Source organism: Osmerus mordax, chromosome 25 (genome assembly GCF_038355195.1).
Source record: "Osmerus mordax isolate fOsmMor3 chromosome 25, fOsmMor3.pri, whole genome shotgun sequence".
Lineage (NCBI taxonomy): Eukaryota > Metazoa > Chordata > Actinopteri > Osmeriformes > Osmeridae > Osmerus > Osmerus mordax.
In genome coordinates, this window is record NC_090074.1 from 7949189 (window position 1) to 7970002 (window position 20814).

The window sequence follows — 20814 nt, forward strand, 5'->3', positions numbered from 1 at the left end:
ATGTCTGAGCTTTTGAATACAGTTTTTTATATTCATAATAATAACAGTAAAGTGCAAAAGTCATACTATATAACAAGAAATTCAGACAGTGTGACATATCAGGACAAATCAATTGTTAGGCAACGGTTAGTTTCACATTCCCAAAGAAATCTGTATTTGACACAGCTGTCTATCATGCTTTATCTGCTTTCCTATTGGCTCTGCAGCTGTATTATTAAAAATAGGGTTTTAAATAGGAAATCTGTATTATAAAAGTATTAGTTTGTGAATCAGAAAAGTTAAAATTGTTATCTACCATCAAGTTCTAATATCCGCTGTTTAATTTATAGTAACCTTCAGGTTAAATATCTTCTTTGTTACATAACAGCACAAAACATATTCCAACATTCCTTGTCCCTTTGTTATCCTGACCCCGACATTTGCATGATGACCATACATACTCATATCCAACAGGCATATTCACATTTCCAACTAATCTAAGTCCACACATTACAGGGGCATTACAGGCTACTGAGGTCATTTCTAATAGTTCCACAGTCTCGACGGATTACAACCTGACACTACAACCTGACAATAACAACCAACACCATCAAACACTGAACCATGAAACAAGCCATTTAATAATTTATATACACTCATACATCCTGTACATGTTACCAGTCAGAGACAGAGAGTGTGCTGATGTAACAGGTATGTGGGTAGAGTCGCTTCCCTCTCTTGCCCACTGCTGGGATCTAATCACTTAAAAACGTGACGACCACCTATAATAACACTGCATTTGTCAGCTACCCCACCAACAAGCTAGCTTGTCGATGGTGCGGGTGGGTGGTATTTCAACTTGAGGAGTGAATTCAACCAATTACTCCTTCAGTCCTTCAGCAGACCCAGCAGGAGTGCTGTGGTTTATGCCTAAATAACCCATACAGGCCAGGTCCAGACCTAAACTTAGTGGGACAGGAGGCTGGTTAGAGGCTAGGGTAGAGACTAGGGTAGAGGCTAGGGTATAGACTAAGGTAAAGGCTAGGGTAGATGCTAGGGTACAGGCTAGGGTAGATACTAGGGTAGAGGCTAGGGTAGATGCTAGTGTAGAGGCTAGGGTAGACACTAGGGTAAATGCTAGGGTAGATGTTAGGGTAGAAACTAGGGTAGAGGAAGGTAGGGTTGCTGGTTCATATGCCACCCAGGGAGTTCACCTCGTTCCAAATTTACTGTTAACTCCTGCACCTCCTTTTTCTCCTCCTCCTCTTCCTTCTCCTACTCCACTCAAACTCTGCCATGTCTGATCAGAACACATCACACACCAGCTCTCCTCCTTCACACGTCCTTCTGTATGTCGGGTTAGGTCCCCTTCTTCGACTCCCACTCCTGTGAAAACAAGGACGCATCAGAGAACATTTACATTTAGTCATTTAGCAGACGCTCTTATCCAGAGCGACTTACAGTAAGTACAGGGACATTCCCCCGAGGCAAGTAGGGTGAAGTGCCTTGCCCAAGGACACAACATCATTTTGCACGGCCGGGAATCGAACTGGCAACCTTCAGATTACTAGCCCGATTCCCTAACCACTCAGCCACCTGACTCCCACATGTGTGGGAGTCAGAACACACACATGTACACACACACACACACTGACAGAGGGTATTCACCTTGGCCTTCTGCATGACGTTGCCTCTCGAGGAGGCGTAGAGAGAAGGGGGCCGTTTCTTCATCTCGGCTGCACAGTTGACAGGTGTGGTCGACTCACTGTACACGTTCTCCACCTTCCTCACATGCACCTGGGGGGCAGAGGTCATGGGTTGTCACCGTGGTTACCTCCTCACTTAGAAACCAGAAAAGTCACATAGGAAGAGTTGTATTGAGGCACCTTGCTGATTGGTTTGTTGTCAGTGGGCGGGCCCAGCACCCCTCCAGCCAGTGACTTCTTTAGATTCTCCTTAACCTCTGAGAGGCGGAGCTCCAGATCGACACGCTCGCCCTCCTTCCCCCGACACGCCTCCTCCAGCTGGGTCACACGCTGCTCCGCCGCCTGCTGCTGCTTACCTACACACACACACACACACACACACACACACACACACACAGGCACAGGCACGTACATACACACACACACATGCAGACACGTACATACACACACACGCAGGCCAGTACATACACACACACACAAGTACACATGCAGACACGTACATACAAACACGCAGGCACGTACATACACACATGCAGACACGTACATACACACACACGCAGGCACGTACATACACACACACGCAGGCACGTACATACATACACACACACACCCACACACACAGGCACGTACATACACAAACACACGCAGGCACGTACATACACACACACACCCACACACACAGGCATGTACATACACAAACACACGCAGGAACGTACATACACACACACAGGCACGTACATACATACACACACACGCAGACACGTACATACACACAGACACATACATATACACACACACACACACAGGCATGTACGTACACACACACACACAGGCGTGTACATACACATACAAGTAGACACGTACATACACACACTCCCACACACACAGACGCAAACCCACACAGACCCAAGTGGGCACACACAAACACACACACATACACACCCATAAACACAAACACACGCAGCTCTTCAACACCACAGAGCAATACATGTTGTGCTCTATATAACATTTCCTGAGGTCTAGGGAAGGGCACTGCTGTACTGTGGCCAGTAGGTGGCGCCAGTCGTCTATTTGGCCTCCACGCAGACCCTCCCACCTGTGAGAGTCTTCAGCTGATCTCTGGCCTCCCTCCTCTGGCTGCGCAGGGTGTTCAGGGCCTGTCTGATTGCCTCCTTCTCCATCTCCAGCTCCTCCTTCTCCCTCAGGTACCTCCGAGCATCTTCCTCCGCCCTCGTCTTCCCGTACTTCCCATACTGGTTCACATCTACAATCAGTCAATCAGTCAGTCAGTCAGTCAGCAAACCAATCAATTAATCAAGGAATTAAAATATATTCAGTAATGTTGAAATGTATTACGTAAAATACATTTGTGTATATACATGTATATACAATACATCAATGAACCAATACACCGATACATTTCTTGATCAACATTTTTCCATCACGCAATTACAAGTGAGCCTGTGTCTAATTGGCTGACCCTGGGGACCCTGGGAGGCGTGTCTCTTGACGGTGACCTGTGGCTCTTCCCTCTCTGCATCTCTGCTGGAGAAGGAGGCGTGGCGTTTCACCTGCGCCGGCCTGGCCTCTGGTGTCCCCTGCTGCTCCGGGGGTGGAGGAGAGAGGGACAGAGACAGGGGGAGAAAGAAGAGAGATAGAGAAGAGAGAGCGGGGGAGCAGGGAGAGAGATAGAAAGAGATACAGAGAGCGGAAGAGAAGGCACAAAGAGAGAGACAGAGAGAGAGAGAAAGGGAGGGAACAGATAAGAGAACAACAGATGAGATAGATCACTCTAATGTTGCAAAACAATCTCCAGTTTGTTTCAGAGATTGTTGCCCCCTACAGACCAAGTGGTAGACTGATGTAGTGGAGAAGCAACAGAGAAAGAGAGAGAGACAAACAGCTTGTCTGCATCATCCTCGGCTCCTCCTCTCCTCACCTCAGAGATCTCCCAGAGGGCTGGGGGAGGGATAGGATTGAACGCCTTGAACTACACACACACACACACGCATGCACACACACATGCGCGCTCGCTCACGCACACACACACTTTCACACACACACACGTACGCACCCACAAACACACATGCACGCTCACTCGTGCACACACACACACACACACACTCATACACAAACACACATGACTTGCATTCACACAAACATACACACACACTGAAAAACATGTACAGGCTCGTACACACATTGACCGCCTACTCCTTAACTCTGGAGATTAACACACAGATGATATCCAGTGGGAGAAAAAGGAAAACACAAACATGTACACATGCATACAGAAACACACACAAACACAGACAAGACACAAACACACACATACACACGTATACCCACACACCCAAACACACACACACACACACAGAGAGAGAGAGATAAAGCATCCTGACCATAACGCTCTCGTATGGGACCTCATCGTACGTCCTGGAGTCTGTGGACGTGCCACTAGAGGAAGTAGCCCACCTGGACAGGAAGAGGAAGAGAGAGGAGAACAAGGAAGGAGAAGGAAGAGATAAGAAGAGGGAGATGAGGAAGGGGGAGGAGGAGAGGAAGGGGAAGGGAAGACGCATATCTCCGTTAGCTCTAGTACACTAGTTCTGAACTCAAAACATTAGAAGCTTGTCACTAACTTAGACACATGCATAAACAGACACAGACAGACACAGAGACAAAGACAGACATACAGACATACAGACAGACAGACACACAGACAGACACAAAGACAGAGAGACAGACAGACAGACAGATACTCAGACAGACACATAGACACATAGACACAGACAGACACACAGACAAACACACAGACACAGACAGACACACAGACACACAGACACAGAGACACAGAGAGACACACAGACACAAGACACACTGACATACACAAGACACACAGACAGACACACAGACAGACACACAGACAGACACAGAGACACAGAGAGACACACAGACACAAGACACACAGACATACACAAGACACACAGACACAGACAGACACATACACACACAGACCCACAAACACACACACACAGACACAGAGACCCAGACAGACACACAGAGACACAGACAGACACAGACAGACTCACAGGAAGGAGTGTCTAGCTGCGTCCTGTATATTGCTGATGGTGTCCACGTCTACGTAGTCATAGTGGAGGGCCTCGGGCAGGGTGGAGCCCCCTGACTCTGCCAGCAGGACCCCCAGCCACCTCCCCATCTCCTCTGAGCCGCTGGCCTATGAGGGAGGCAACATGTGTGACACTGTCACACCCTTCCACATCCAAAAACCCACTTACGTTTTTTTCCGATTGCTTACGCGCATTGGTCGAAACTGAAGCCACATATTCTCTTCACACACTCTGCATTAGCAACATGCTGGTGGGCCAAACAGTTAATCTCTCTTCCAAGTCTCACGCAAACCACCAAAACATTTGATACATGTCTCAAAAGAGGCTTGTTTGACCATAACACTGGGAACAGTTCTCTCTCAGAAGCATACGTTGCCATTCACAACAGCCTCACCTAAAAGACACTAACAACAGAGAGCGTTACAAGACTTTGGAACTTTTATCTTTGCAGTTTAAATAATTTTACACATTAATCAGTATTCCATGATAGAAAAAAATGTGTCATGATAGAAAAACACTTTTTTACTCTGATTCCAAAAGTCTATACAAGAATGAAATAGAAATGCAACATTTTCTTGAGTATCCTTTACACGTGTTTTCCATTCTTTGTAATTAGTACTGTAATATACATAGGAAATTTACGAAGTTGAAACCCACACCCAAATGACCAATGATATTTCAATTGCAAGTAAGTAAAAAATATATATAAGATAGTGTAATCACTCTTGCTGTACAGTAGCCCACTGTGATGGTTCTAGTTCTCCCTCTCTCCTGCATTTGGCCATAATTGTGGCCCATATCTCATCAGAGACCTCGTTCTTGGTCTTTCACTCCCTTGTCCTGCAGGCATTCTCCTTTTCCCTCTCTTCTTTCCCCACCAACCTGTCTTCCGTGATCCATGTTTCCAAACTTCCAAATCAGTCCAAAGCCGTCCCCTTTTGTCTGTTTGGTTACAAGATTTCCAAATATCTCTGAAATTCCTGTCAGCTTTGTTTGGAATGATTATATATTCTGCTAATAGAATATAGCGTTTTCTTTATATTTCAATCTGGTTACTGCAGAAATGCATGACATTTGCAATAATTTGATTTTGAATGTGCTGCCTGTTACTGTAAGACTTTTGAAAACAATGTGTTAGCATTAAAAAAATGTGCTGCAAATACAATTGTGTTTTGTCGTTGGTGGAGTATGAATGAGAAAACAGTTCATGTATTTTGGAGAAGGTGGTAATTGAAGGTATTTTGTGTGAAAGCAATGCACAAAGTATTCAAAGCAAAGTATTCACAGTTTGGTCCCAGTACACTTCTGTTTTGCTTCAGTTTTGACCAAGGTATCTAAGCAATCGAAAAAAAAAGTGTAAAGGGCACACACTTAAGTGCACACACCATCATCATCATCATCATCGCCGATCACTCAAAGTTGAGTATGATGGTCACACACACTTAGTAAGTACACACACACACACTCCTACCTCCAGTGCAGCCAGCTCTGTGCCCCCCTGTAGGATGCGGAAGGCGAAGGGGTGCTTGGGTCCGAACCCCGGGACCACCTCAGCCCCGCCCAGAGGGACGGAGCTAACTGGGGTGCGCAGGTCGCCTCGCTCCCTGTGGAGGTGGAGGGTGCCCCCTCTCACGCTGCACCAGTTCTCCACCCAGCTCTGCCCCACCAGCACGTTCAGGTAGCCTGGGGGAGGCGCACACACACACACAGGTGCACACACACGTATACACACATACACACTTTTATGAAACACACTTTTATCTTTGTTTTCCGGGATGAAATGAGCGACGAATGGACTGTACTTGTGATATTGGATGAAACAGAGCTACTGCATGTGTGTTTTGCCTTTGTTGTCTAGAACTGTGGCAGTCCTCACCGCATCTGGGATTGTCGTGGTGACCGGTGGAGGAGGGGGGGGGCTTCTTCTTGGAGAAGCTGATGATGCGGGTGATCTTCCTTCCTGCAGCTCGGCTCATCGAACCTGTCAGCTCGGAGAACGGTCCTCGCTTAGCCCGCCCTGGGAACACACCAATCAGAGGAGACTGAGGGACTATCTCCCTGAAAGCACACCAATCAGAGGAGACTGAGGGACTGTCTCCCTGAAAGCACACCAATCAGAGGAGACTGATGGACTGTCTCCCTGAATGCACACCAATCAGAGGAGATTGAGGGACTGTCTCCCTGAAAGCACACCAATCAGAGGAGATTTAAAGCCACTCTAGTTACTCAGAGGATAATTTGGCCTTCTCTACAAAGAGTTTCAAGGAAGTGGTTCAGATTCAGGAGTTTATTTTGAGAAGTGTCTTTGTTTAACTAATGGAATCTTGTTTTGAGACAAGCAACTCAGCTATGGTCAACAGGACACTGCAGACGGATATAGCACTGTTTTAGTATGTGTGTGTCTATGTGGTGTGCGTGTGTATATGTGTATGTGGTTACGTGTGTCTGTGTGTGGTGTTTGTGTGTATTATATGGTAATGTGTGCGTGTGTGGTGCACATGGGTGCTGTACGTGTGTGTGTGTGTGTGTGTGTTGACCAGGTGACACAGTGTAGCAGAGCCGGCTGGACATCCTATGATGTCACTGTCACACAATAGCAGGAAGAGGACAGGAAGGATGTCGTATCTGCCCCAGGTCCAACTTCCTGTTCTCTTCCTGCCACTTTCATCTTCCTCTCTGGTTAAACATCCTCCTCCGACCCACACACATAGATCCCCCTCTCCTTTTGACCTCTCTCCTCTCTCTCTCTCTCTCTCTCTCTCCATATTTGTGTATTTTTAGGATAATGCAATGAGAACCTCTATCTTCCCTACAACATTTAACATCCTCATCTTCATCTCTAAGGCATGTTGATTCATACCTTGGTCTCCATTCTCCCGGCCTGGTCCATGATTGGATGGCAGGTTGTCCCCGGTGATAGCACTGTCCGAGTCCGACATGTGTTTGTCAGCTGACAGCAGCTAGATGGGCCACACTAGTCAGTACACAAACCCAAATACATACATACATACATACATACATACATACATACATACATACATACATACATACATACATACATACATACATACATACATACATACATACATACATACATACACACATGCACACACAAACACACACACAGACAGACACACTCACCTTGTCCAACTCTAATTTCCTCTGGATAATAGGAGATGAGGAGCCCTCTAATGTCTCATTGCTATTGGCTTGGCTCGCCACCTCCTGGATCACCTACACACATACACGTACACACATGCACACAAACACATGCACACACACACAAACACACATGCACACACAGACACACGTACAGATGTCAAAGGTCAACCTACACTCATTAGCAACTGCCCTAAGCTTGAGTATTTATTAGTATGTGTGTGTAGGTATGCAGTAGTGTGTGTGTGTGTGTGTGTAGTTCTGCAGCAGTGTGTATGTAGGGAGTCAGGTGGCTGAGCGGTGAGGGAATCGGGCTAGTAATCTAAAGGTTGCCAGTTCGATTCCCGGTCATGCCAACTGACGTTGTGTCCTTGGGCAAGACACTTCACCCTACTTGCCTCGGGGGGAATGTCCCTGTACTTGCTGTAAGTCGCTCTGGATAAGAGCGTCTGCTAAATGACTAAATGTAAATGTAAATGTGTGTGTGTGTGTGGGAGACCTGAAGCCAGCGCTGGGCCTGCTCCTTGCTCTGCACGGCCAGCACCAGGGCCTGGCCCCCGGGCAGGGAGAAGCGCAGCTCGTGCTTCTTGCGGCGGCCATCTTTGGGCACGTAGATGACGTTGCAGAGGTTGAGAGGCAGCTCCATGTAGGGGCTGCTGTCCTTAATGCTCTTGTAGCACTGAGACACGCACGGACGGGTAGGCAGACAGACAGACAGACAGACAGACAGGTAGGTAGGTAGGTAGATAGATAGATTGATAGGCAGGCAGACAGACAGACAGACAGACAGACAGACAGACAGACAGATCGGTAGACAAGCAGAAAGACAGGTAGACAGGGCACACAGGTAGACAGGGCAGACAGTTAGACAGGGCAGACAGGTAGACAGGGCAGACAGTTAGACAGGGCAGATAGGTAGACAGGGCAGATAGGTAGACAGGGCAGACAGGTAGACAGGGCAGACAGTTAGACAGGGCAGATAGGTAGACAGGGCAGACAGTTAGACAGGGCAGACAGGTAGACCGGGCAGACAGTTAGACAGGGCAGATAGGTAGACAGGGCAGACAGTTAGACAGGGCAGACAGGTAGACAGGGCAGACAGTTAGACAGGGCAGATAGGTAGACAGGGCAGACAGGTAGACAGGGCAGACAGTTAGACAGGGCAGACAGGTAGACAGGGCAGACAGTTAGACAGGGCAGATAGGTAGACAGGGCAGACAGTTAGACAGGGCAGATAGGTAGACAGGGCAGACAGTTAGACAGGGCAGACAGGTAGACAGGGCAGACAGTTAGACAGGGCAGACAGGTAGACAGGGCAGACAGTTAGACAGGGCAGATAGGTAGACAGGGCAGACAGTTAGACAGGGCAGACAGTTAGACAGGGCAGACAGGTAGACAGGGCAGACAGGTAGACAGGGCAGACAGTTAGACAGGGCAGACAGTTAGACAGGGCAGACAGTTAGACAGGGCAGATAGGTAGACAGGGCAGACAGGTAGACAGGGCAGACAGTTAGACAGGGCAGACAGGTAGACAGGGCAGACAGTTAGACAGGGCAGATAGGTAGACAGGGCAAATAGGTAGATAGGGCAGATAGGTATCCCAGCCTGTCATAATTCTTTCCTTCATTCACTTCACAAATTGTTTATACACAGATTTATCACTACTGAATAAACGCCAGCTACCTGTAGTTGGTTGTCACGGACGACTGTCAGCTGCTTAGCCCATTGGCCGAAGCGTTTCTTGCGGAGGAGGAAGGCGCAGATGCGGCAGTCTTTCATTGGTCCAACAGCATTCTCCTCCGCCTTCCAACGCGGCGGCCGGCCACGCCCCTTGGCCTCCTCTTCCTCCTCATCGTACGACTCGTACGAGCTGCTCAGGGCGTCAGAGTCATTGTCTGGACACACACGTGCATCCAGATGCACCCACAGACACACATACATATGCACCCACACATACCCACGCACACACATTAGCACAAAAACAAAGACATACACACACACATATGCACGCACGCACACACACACAAAAAACACACACACCCATTGAGTGATTAGACCATTGTAGAGGACATATTGATTTGAACACAAGGATGTGCAGACGTACAGGAGTTCTTGCAAGGTCCGTTGATGTGTGTTGTCGGATAGTTGTCATCTGCATCTTCATAATAAGCATCCTGGATCTCTATGGAGACGGGTGGACTGGAGCTGACTGGAGGGAGGATGGAGGAGAGGAGGAAAGGAGGAGAGGTGGAGAGAGGAGAGGAGGGGAGAGGAGGGGAGAGGATAGGAAGTTTTAGATAGTTTGAAACCAACTGTTTGGTGACTCCTCCATAAAGTTGTGTGAGTTTGACACTGACTGCGTGTGGTGATGTATTGAGGCGTGGTCCCGGGATCCAAAGGCACGGCTTCCTCATAGTAGTCCTCTGGAATGGGCGTGGTCGGCAGGGGAGGGGGCGTTTCCGTCGGACTCTGGGTGCCCAATCACGTCACACACATTATTAATGTTGCTAACTAGCCAAAGGTGGGAGGACTTTAACAGAGGTAGATGAATATGAAGAAAAACTAACTCCAATTGAACAATACAGTTGTTTATTTAAAGATCCTGGAAAGCAAATTCCATGATTTGCTTCTCCGTACATTATATACGTGTGAAATTAGTTCCTTAAAGCATGTGCAAAGCGCGAAAACTTTATCGCACTGAAGTGTGGAGTTAGACCGTTGAACAGTTTCTCTTCCGTTTTCAGCTCAGGTTTTGTATAGGCGGAGCCAAATCCGACCGATCTATGTCACAGCGACCTATCTACGTCAGATCACAGACGGAATTCTGTTATTCAGCTGGTACGATGCAAAGACAAAGTAATTAACACATAAAACACTCAGAGACTGCAGGTAGGTCTGTTCCGATAGCTGCAATTGATTTAGCTAGTGTTGCTGTTGTTGCTAAATTCAATAAATTCGAGGAGGCGGAGCTTCAGCTCCTTCAGGCGACACGCCCCCCCAGTCTCAAGCAGAGAAGACTGCTGATTTTCTCACGATTTCAAAGCCTAAGTTAACATACTTGACTGTGTTTTTTTTCCATTCTAATTTGGATGGGTAGTTAACAACACATTCTTCTGTGGTGTGATGAACTTAAAACTCGTTTTCAATTCCACTTTAAAGGATCTTTGACGATTTAGTCATTTTTTATTTTATTTATATCTTAGATTTACTGTACAGTCGTGCCCATAAGTTTTGGAAATGACAAATGTTGCAAAGTTGCAAAGTTTGCTAGTTCAGTATTTGCTAGTTCACGTTTCTATAGAATACTGTAATCACAACAATCTTTTAGAGATTTTTTGTGGCGAAAGTTTTCAATATATGCAAATAGTCCCCTCTTTTACAGCAGTCAATCTGCTCTTTAAATCCAATCAGAATGATAGAGTGATTTCACCTGGCTAGAACTAGTTCACACTTTCCCCTGTGCTGATGATATGACTTACTGAAATTATGTTAGCAGTCATTTTATGCCAAGGCCCAGCAAGCTTTGCAAACACAAAATGTATGTGGCTCCCAATACTTTTGGCCACGGCTGTATATACTTATATATGGAGTCACTTTCCCTCCGTACAGCTGTACAGTTTGGTAATAAGGAAATGGAAGGAGAGCTAACTGATGAATCATGTTTGGTTAAATACGTTGGTGCTTAAGATGCCATCCTGTATATACACTGTACTGGGTCTCTTACAGATTTGGAGGGCTGGGTCTTGGAGGTCCCATCCTCTTCTTCTTGCTGCTCCTTCAGCTCCTCTGGAGAAACTCTCAAGTCCTGTAGGTCACAGTCTGGAGGAGGAGGAGGAGGAGGAGGAGGAGAGGAGGAGAGGGAGGAGGAGAAGAGGAGGACTGAAGCCTTGTAGGATTATAGGTTCAATCTGTGTGCTTGTGTGTGTGTGTAGGTGTGTGTTCTACTTACCAAACTCATCAAACAGAGACTCTACAAAGCTGGTCCCGTTCCGATAAAGGGAGGTGTTCATGTAGATGAAGCCTGATCCGTTCACTGGAGAGAGAGGACAGGTTACACGCAAACACACACATGCACGCACACACACACACACGCACGCACAAACACACACACACGTGCAAACAAATAAAAGTCAGACACACACACACACACACACAAATAAAACATAGACCTAAGCACGCATGAAACAAGCACATACAAAAGTCAGACATACACACGAAAGTAAAACATAGATACACATGAAACATACACACACAGTCCTACCAGTAGGCTGGATGTGGTCAAGGAGGTTCCTGACGGTAGTCATCTTCTCGGCCGTAGCAGAGCTTACACACTCGTGGTCAAGCAGCTTCAGCAGCACCTGCAGCTCTCTCACCAAGCGCTCCATCGCTAGGGGCAACCAGCACACACACCGTTTAATATGACACACCCGCGCACAGACACGGTTCAGTACAGGGCCCTACCACACACACACGCACAGTCATACCCATGTACACACGCACACACACACAGTTCACTATAGGGACCTCCACACACACACACACACACACAGTTCACTATAGGGACCTCCACACACACACACACACACACACAGTCATTGCAGCAACACTTGGCTCCCTAAGCAGGCAGACCCACAGAGACCCAGTGCTAGCTGTGCAGGCATCACAAATAATACAACTTTGTCCTTTAGCCTGTGACACACATACAGAGGGCTGAGGGAAGGAGCACACAGAGCTGACAATTCAACGTCAGATAGAAACTTTCAGCTCCCATGCTCTCTACACAGAAGTTGCATCAACAACTGTTTTCAATTCGGCCATAACATACACAAGCACGCGCGCACACACACACACACACACACACACACACACACACACACACACACACACACACACACACACACACACACACACACACACACACACACACAGTCCTTCCAAGAAAGTCAAACAAGTGCAACAGTCAGTTCAAAGCTCATCTTACTGGCTGTTTCAACAGCTGGGGAGGAGAAGCCCACCATGGTCCACACACACGCACACATACGGTACATTACCACCTACAGTCTGCCTGCCTGCCTGCCTGCCTGCCTGCCTGCCTGCCTGCCTGCCTGTCTGTCTGTCTGTCTGTCTGTCTGTCTGCCAGCCTGTCTGTGATCCCTCTTCTTTTTGATGGTCTATGGGGGAATATCTCGTATTTCTAGATCTCTCCCTCTGGTGTAGTGGGCTGGGCTCTAGGAATGCACTCACTGCCACTCCCATAAACACCCCCTCTTTGCCTCTCTCCCTTTCCCTTTCCCTCTCTCCTCAACCCCAACCCCCACCCCATGGTCTCTCCACTCCATATCTGTGACCTTAATCTTTCCTTCTCTCTGTAGAACCCAGCTTACCAAAGTAGAATGGTGGGAATTGAGAGAAACAGGGAGTGGAAGAGGGAGGCATCGAGAGATAGGAAGAGGTGTGAGAGTGAGAGGGCGAGAAACAGAGAGAAAGAAGAGGGAGAGAGGAAGGAAAGGGAGAGAGAGGAGAGGGCAAGGGAAAGAAAGAGAGAGAGGAGGAGAGGGAGAATAAGGGTCCATTCAACGATATTGGTACTGGGCTGGGCTCTTCCACTCCAACAGGGATATCCGGTGTGTGTGTGTGCGCACATGTGCTGGAAGTGTGTGTGTGTTGAAAGTGTGTATCCGTATCACTGACCTTGACACTCCTCCGCCCCTCCGACACACTCTCACACATGCCCCAACAGCTGACACAGATGGAAACCACGGCGGCCCCAGAGACCCCAGCCAACTAGCCAATAAGAGACCTCCTGATGCCCCCTCAGCTTCCTCCTTACTGTAATCCCACCAATCAAAAACAGCCAGTCAGCCCAGATGGGCCAATGAGAGTGTGTTGGCAGTCTGGTATGGTTTGTCCAGTAAGCAGATTCCAGGCCCATGGTAACCAACAAATAGCCTGGGGAAGACAGGAGAGTTGCCTTCCTGTAGGGCAGAAACCCAGACTACAGAAACACTACCTGGACATTAGAGCTGTATGTCTGACTGTCTCTGAGAGTGTGTGTGCGTGTGTAGAGACAGAGGTAGTGTTGTGTTGCAGAGGACATAGTTTGAGAGCTGGAGTAGGATGTGAATGAGCGTATGTGTAGGATATGTATGAGCGTGTGTAAGATGTGTGTGTGGGAGTGTGTGCATGGTGTATGTGTCTGTGTGTGCAGGATGTGTGTTTTTTCCTGGTGTCAGTGGGGCTCTCCCAACCCAGCCACGGGGGTCTCTATTGTTTGAGAACACTATAGCCCCACCTTGAGAGAAGGGGGGGGGGGGGGTGAAAGAGAGAAAGATTGAACAAGAGAGACAGAGGGAACGAGAGAGAGAGACAGTACGAGAGAGACAAAACTTAACTATCTGCTGTATAAACAGACACAGATAGACATCCCTCTGCTGTGCAACAGGCTAGTGAGTTAGATATTAGTTAGATAGGTACTGTATGGAAGCAAATCAGTGACATCATGTTTTGAATTTTAAAAGGCATTGAATACTTAATATTGAAATTTAAACAAGACCGAATTCTCATATTTACATTTACATTTAGTCATTTAGCAGACGCTCTTATCCAGAGGGACTTACAGTAAGTACAGGGACATTCCCCCCGAGGCAAGTAGGGTGACGTGCCTTGCCCAAGGACACAACGTCATTTGACACGGCCGGGTGTCTGGCAACCTTCTGATTACTAGCCCGACTCCCTCACCGCTCAGCCACCTGACTCCCTCATATGAATATATTTCAATGTAAAATTTCAGGTTGCTCAAATTTGAGCCCCAAAAAATCGATCTTAAAAAATTCTGATTTGCAACATCCGGGATACGAAGGATAGGTAGAGCAATCGTAGCCTGGCTCTGCCATCCTACGTACTTCCGCTCAATTTTGATTTTGCTTCTGTACTAGGTCTGGCCATGAGGTAAGTAAGTCAGATGTCTCCAGTTAATTTTCTACCGGTCAATCAGCGAACAGAGGGAGTGGCTGTCGTGCGCTAGTTTGTGTTGTATTTCCGTAATGGCGGCGGAGAAAGACGCGAGCGAAGCCATTCAGTCCGTTGTGGCAACACTGCCGAATATCCATAAGCTAAAGCCAGAGCAAGAACAAGTTTTGCTAAGGTTTGTTGGTGGCCATGATGTTGTGGCCCTCCTCCCCACGGGGTTCGGGAACAGTTTGATTTTCCAGCTATGGCAGCTAGCTCTGTTACAGTACTGGTGAAGGAATTGGCTAAGGCGAACGCTAGCGATTGGTTATGGCAGATCAGAGTGGCTCTGGACAGATCCAATAGTTCAACAGAGTACCCGCCTACAAGGAAGTCAACGCTTGTCAATGGAGCGAGGCCAGACTCTCTGTACAAATGTAAGAGAGTCTGGTTAGGACCAGGCTAGAGCAATCAAGCCTTAATGCAAGATTTGATCACATCGGACTCACCGAAGCATGGTTGTTTTCCCTGCTAGTCATCATGCGTTTTCTCTTCTCTATTGCTCCATTGCTCAATCTATCCTTGATATCCCGGATGTTACAATCTGAAATTTTTAAGGTCGAAATTCGGCTCGAATTAGATAGGCTCGTATTTTTTAGGCTCCAATTTTTTTTGCTAGAAATTTTTCGCCTCCAATTTGATAGGCTCAAAAAAATTGGGCTCGAATTTGAGCAACTTGAATCCTATTTTACATTGAAATATATTCAGATGAGAATTCGGTGTTGTTTAAATTTCAATATTAAGTATTCGATGCCTTTTAAAATTCAAAACATTATGTCACTGATTTGCTTCCATAGTACTGTAATAGTTAGTTTGGTATTAGCTTGACTAGAACATCTTGCCAAACACTGTACACAATCCCCCCCCCCCCCCCCCCACACACACACACCCTTACCCCCAGCCCCCATAACCACACATGGCTGAAACACTGTAGTAAACTCAAGTCTCAAACAGACTGTGTAGGGTCCTTAACTGTCTTCTGGTTAAAGCCTGGTTTATGCTTCAATGTCAAACGCGTCTGCATAGAGAGACGCACAATCCTGCACAGCAAGGCCGCACAGGCTACGTACACCAGCTAAAAAATCTCGAAGCGCGTAGCTACGCGTACGCAGACCCCAGAGTGGCACAAACTTGGTTGGAAGGACTCTCTTGAAATGCATCTCTTCGTCCATGTTCGCATTTGCCAAACAAGCACACTGTATTCGCCCTTATCTGCTCGAGACATATTCAAAAGCCTCATTGCGTCTTCTGTCTCTGTTTCTAATTTTAAAAAGCAAATACGTTCTTCCAACTCATCGTCCATCTCCTCCTTATACAATTTGTTGGTTGGTTCTCTCAAACACGTCATACCAGAAAGTTTCTTTGCGTCTTTCCTCATATAGCTAGGTAGCTAGCTATAGATAGTAGATAGCTACCTACCTATATATTGGGGTGATGCAAAAATTATTGTTTTGTTTACCAAACCACAGAAACTTCTGTGAGGTTTTCCTGTGCTACAAGCAAAACAAATTTTGCGCGATTGCGCCACCCCCAAAAATGCAATGGCTATCTACACAACAAGGCCGCAAAACTAAATCCTGAGACCGTCTCTGCACATCCGCACATGACATAAAGAACGCAGACCCGCAGAAGCATAAACCAGGCTTAACCCTCAATGCACCCCCCTCACACACACCAAACACACAGCATTATTTTACACCCCTGACCCCTGACCCCAGATGTACCTCAGAGAATGTCAGAGGTCAAGATGTCAGACATTGTTGCTGTCAATACCAACTCCAAGAACACAGCGGGTCAGCTGACCCTGCAGACAACGTAACCAGAAAACACACACACCGTTTGGTCTGCCTGCCCCCCTGACTCTTAGCCTCTTCCGCACGTAACAATGCTCCATTGTCACTGACAGGTCCAAAATTAGCCAATGACAATGCTCTTGGAGACGGGGTGACAATGCACTGGTAGAAACTCAAATAGCACACACACACACCCTCACACACACACCGTCACACACACAGAGACACACAAGGCTCAAGCAGGGGTGTGAGACACAGCTGTGCAGTCCAGAGCCATCGGCATTCTGGGTAAAAGGATATGTCCTGCAGCTGTGGTTTCCTGTTCGACCAACAGACTCTCTTATCAAAACCCTACACTCGTCTACTCCATCCCCCTCTCTCTCTGTTTGCCTTCTCTGAGTCTCTCTATCTCTCCCTCTCTCTCTCTTACTCTCGCTGTCTCTGTCTGTCACTATCTCTGTGTGCATGCGTGGTGTATATATGCATGTCTGTGTGCGAGAGTGTGAGTAATTGAATGTTGACAACACCATGACGTAAATGAGGGGAGGATAGGCTTTGGCCTTGGAGGATGACAACATATGTCACTACATAGTAATGACAGTAGAGACACACACACACACATACACACACACGAACACCCCAGTGGATCAAGGTTACCAGTTGCCGTTGCTGATGTCTGAAACAAGAAGTCTATTTTTTGTGTGTCTGTTTGTGTGTTTGTTGTGCGAGTTTAAGAGCGTGAGGAGGAGCTGAGTGTGTGTCTCTGTGTGTGTCTCTGTGTGTATCTATGCATGCTCGTGTGTAAGTGAATGAGTGTGACTGATTGTTGTAAGAGTGTGGTGTGTGTGTGTGTGTGTGTGTGTGTGTGTGTGTGTGTGAAAGAGTGTGTCTGTGAGAGACCATGTAGAAAGACTCCCTTACGGAGGGTCTATCATGAGACTCCAGTCATGAGAGTTCCATTTGTTAGCTCTAAAACTTGCAGTTACAAAAAGTTCCACTGCTTTTAATGCCAGTGCTACTGACACTTATACTGCTGACTAATGCTACCAACTCTTCCGCAGCTAGAACTATTCTGCAGCTATCTCTTCTGCTGCTAACACTATTGTGCTGCTAACTATTGCACTTCTAACCTTTCTACTGATAACCCTTCTGCTGCTAACACTAGTGTTGCTAACTCTTCTGCTTCTCTTGCTCCATGTAGTGATCATCCCCCTCTGTATAATGAGATGTCTCAACTGAAGTGGAGCATTGTCTCTGAGGGGGTTGCCATGCACCGACCCTACAACCCCTGGGCAGGAAATCAAAGCTGGTGGCGTGAGGGGCCAGTCTGTCTATGGTGGCCCCAGGGTCAGGCCCTTGGACGAGAGGAGGACTGGGGAGGTCTTGGTGTGTGTATGTGTGTGTGAGTATGTGTGACCGTTTGTGTGTGTCACCAAGTGTATGTGTGGTGAGGGCTACAGTATTTATATCTTCCAGACAGTCCTCTCATCCCAAGGGCAGAGCTGTATTCATTCTTGAGTGTTCTGCAAATGACCATGGAGCCATCTGAAGCATCGAGGCTGGGGAGGCAAGCCAGTTCTGTTCAATTCTATTCAGTCCCATTTCTGTCTATTTCTATATGGACCTATTTGTCTGAAATAAAATGTAAATGAAAGTGTTCTGTTTTATTATTTGCTATTCTATTCCAATGGGCTCAGTGGGTGGCTTTATTGATCCCATAGATTTATTGAGTTTCTCCCAGAAAAAAAACTGTAAACAACAACCATGTCAACAAAGTTAACAACAAACAAGCGGAGCTGGTTCATGCAGGGGACGCGAGACCTAGCGCGTCACTAGCAAATCGTCATCACGCGTCAAGGCACACCTTCCTAATAGGGCGGGGTATATAGGAGGGATCCCGGCACTTGCATTGCTAGTGCGACACAGACGCTCTCGGTCTCCTGCGGCCTCCGCCTCCCCGGCCTCCACCCTTTGTCTGGTTCTTCTTTTTTCTTCTTTCTCAGGGGGAATGCGTTCGCTGCTCTCTGCCCGGATGTAGAGACGGTGTCTCAGGAGACGGCGTCTCATTTGGGTGCGTCAGGGAGCCGCTGCGAGCATGACCATATGCCAAATCAAATATTACAATAATGTATTGTATCGTGTGGAATAAAGTATCAGTTAATAACACTACTGAGTCCTCCTTCCTGAACCAATTCAACAAAGTCAACAATACCTGGTTTAACTGCCGGTTCCTGGAGCTGCAGCTCCATGCTGACAACTCCACACACTGCTAATCCCATAATCTAATCCTGACCTGGCCACTCTTAAACCCAGCAATCTGCCAAAGCTCTGTTGAGTTGACCATCTGACTGTGTCTTCACTCCCATATTGTTTGCTGGCCTGTGGTCTGTGTGTGTGTGTGCATGTATGTATGTGTGAATGTGTGCGTGTGTGACCATGGTGGGTGTGACAATGGTGGTTATGTGACCATATGTATGTGTGTGAACTTATATGTGTGAGTGTGACCATGGCGATTTAGTGTATGTGTGTGTATGACCATGGTGTGTGTGTGTGTGTTGGTGAGCGCTGATACAGTAGGCTCACTGTGGAACTGAATCAATTTATCTGTGATCTGGGTCAGGAACTAAGTGCTGAGACACACACAGTGATCGCACTGTAGCTAGCAGCATATTAGATGCAGCATGCATGTCATCCTGGAGACAGAGGGTGGGCCTGCAAGTCACAGACCAAGTCACAGACCAAAGGTGATATTATTCATACATGTGATTAGAGATACTGTATATGCAGGCATGCAGGCTGGAATGTTGTCTCTTTATCTCCCCCCCCTACTATGTTTCTTTGTGTATCTTACATACACACACACACACACACACAGCATAGATGCTTCACTAACAGCATTGTTTTTCTTGGTGGTTGTGTATTATCTGGCTTCCTGGATGAGATGTGAGCTTGCCTGTCCTGTAAAATCCACCATGTGGCTCTGCTCTGGCCTTCAACCATACACAGGCACACACACACATACATGCATGCAAGGAGTCTGTTGGCTGAGCAGTGAGGGAATCGGGCTAGTAATCCGAAGGTTGCCAGTTCGATTCCCGGTCATGCCAACTGACATTGTGTCCTTGGGCAGGGCACTTCACCCTACTTGCCTTGGGGGAATGTCCCTGTACTTACTGTAAGTCGCTCTGGATAAGAGCGTCTGCTAAATGACTAAATGTAATGTAAATGTAAAATGTACACACACACACACACACATACATGCATACACACTCACATACACTCACAGGGGGAATAACGCAGCTGGAGGTCAAGACACAAAACAATGCTGTGGACTGTGAGCGTGCACACGCATGCGTGTCTGCGTGTGTGCGTGCGTGCGCCTGGGACAGGATGCATGGTCATTATAATCTACCCCAAATACTTCTGTTCATTCTTAACCATCATGAGAATTTTAAATAAACTGTATATTCTTATTCTAAGTAATTTAACAATTGATTACACGTAATATTTTCAAATGTTTATTTCACATAGGCTACACCCGGTAGCACGAGCGCCGCTGCCAGCTTGGGACCTGTGCCGTGAGACGCCGTCAGTAACAGACTCCTCATTCACCGCTTCCAGCTCGGCAGCTTCCAACGAGGCACTGTTAGCATCAGATTGCATCACTTTCAAACTTGTTGAATCCCTCTTGCGTTCATACTGTAGCTAAAGTATAAGAAGGCATCAGCTATAAAAACACTTTTCTTCAGCTCACACCTTCACGTCCCCCCAAACCTCTGGATGTTTTAAATTCGTGTAGCGGGATCTGTCACACAAATTAACTTTTCTTCACTTCCTACGGTTCTCTTTTCCGTTATAACCGAACTATTATATTACTTACAGTTGTCGGAGCCGGTATCCATCTCCCGTCTTCTATTTCCGTGTGTTTATTTCCAGAGCTATCCCAGTGAAAGATTACGCTCTGCTCTGCGTCGAGGTCCACCGCGTAATTCCATGCCTGGCGGAAAAGCGACCGACTCGCTGCAACCTCCGACGCGC

At 47.2% G+C, this 20814-nt stretch overlaps 1 protein-coding gene across 1 annotated transcript; it reads right to left on the reverse strand.

The window, feature by feature from the left end:
* Window positions 1-3: 3 nt before the first annotated feature.
* Window positions 4-20814, reverse strand: LOC136933811 (actin filament-associated protein 1-like 1). The gene is made up of 19 exons (XM_067229343.1): window positions 20657-20814; window positions 12237-12362; window positions 11925-12008; window positions 11700-11794; window positions 10333-10444; window positions 10080-10184; window positions 9659-9870; window positions 8475-8654; window positions 7958-8050; window positions 7677-7776; window positions 6693-6833; window positions 6288-6499; window positions 4778-4923; window positions 4088-4160; window positions 3166-3286; window positions 2782-2949; window positions 1866-2041; window positions 1648-1776; window positions 4-1365 (listed from the first exon to the last, which is right to left on the reverse strand). Exons 1-19 carry the CDS (start codon window positions 20676-20678, stop codon window positions 1339-1341), a joined length of 2322 nt encoding a protein of 773 aa, XP_067085444.1. The 5' UTR covers window positions 20679-20814; the 3' UTR covers window positions 4-1338.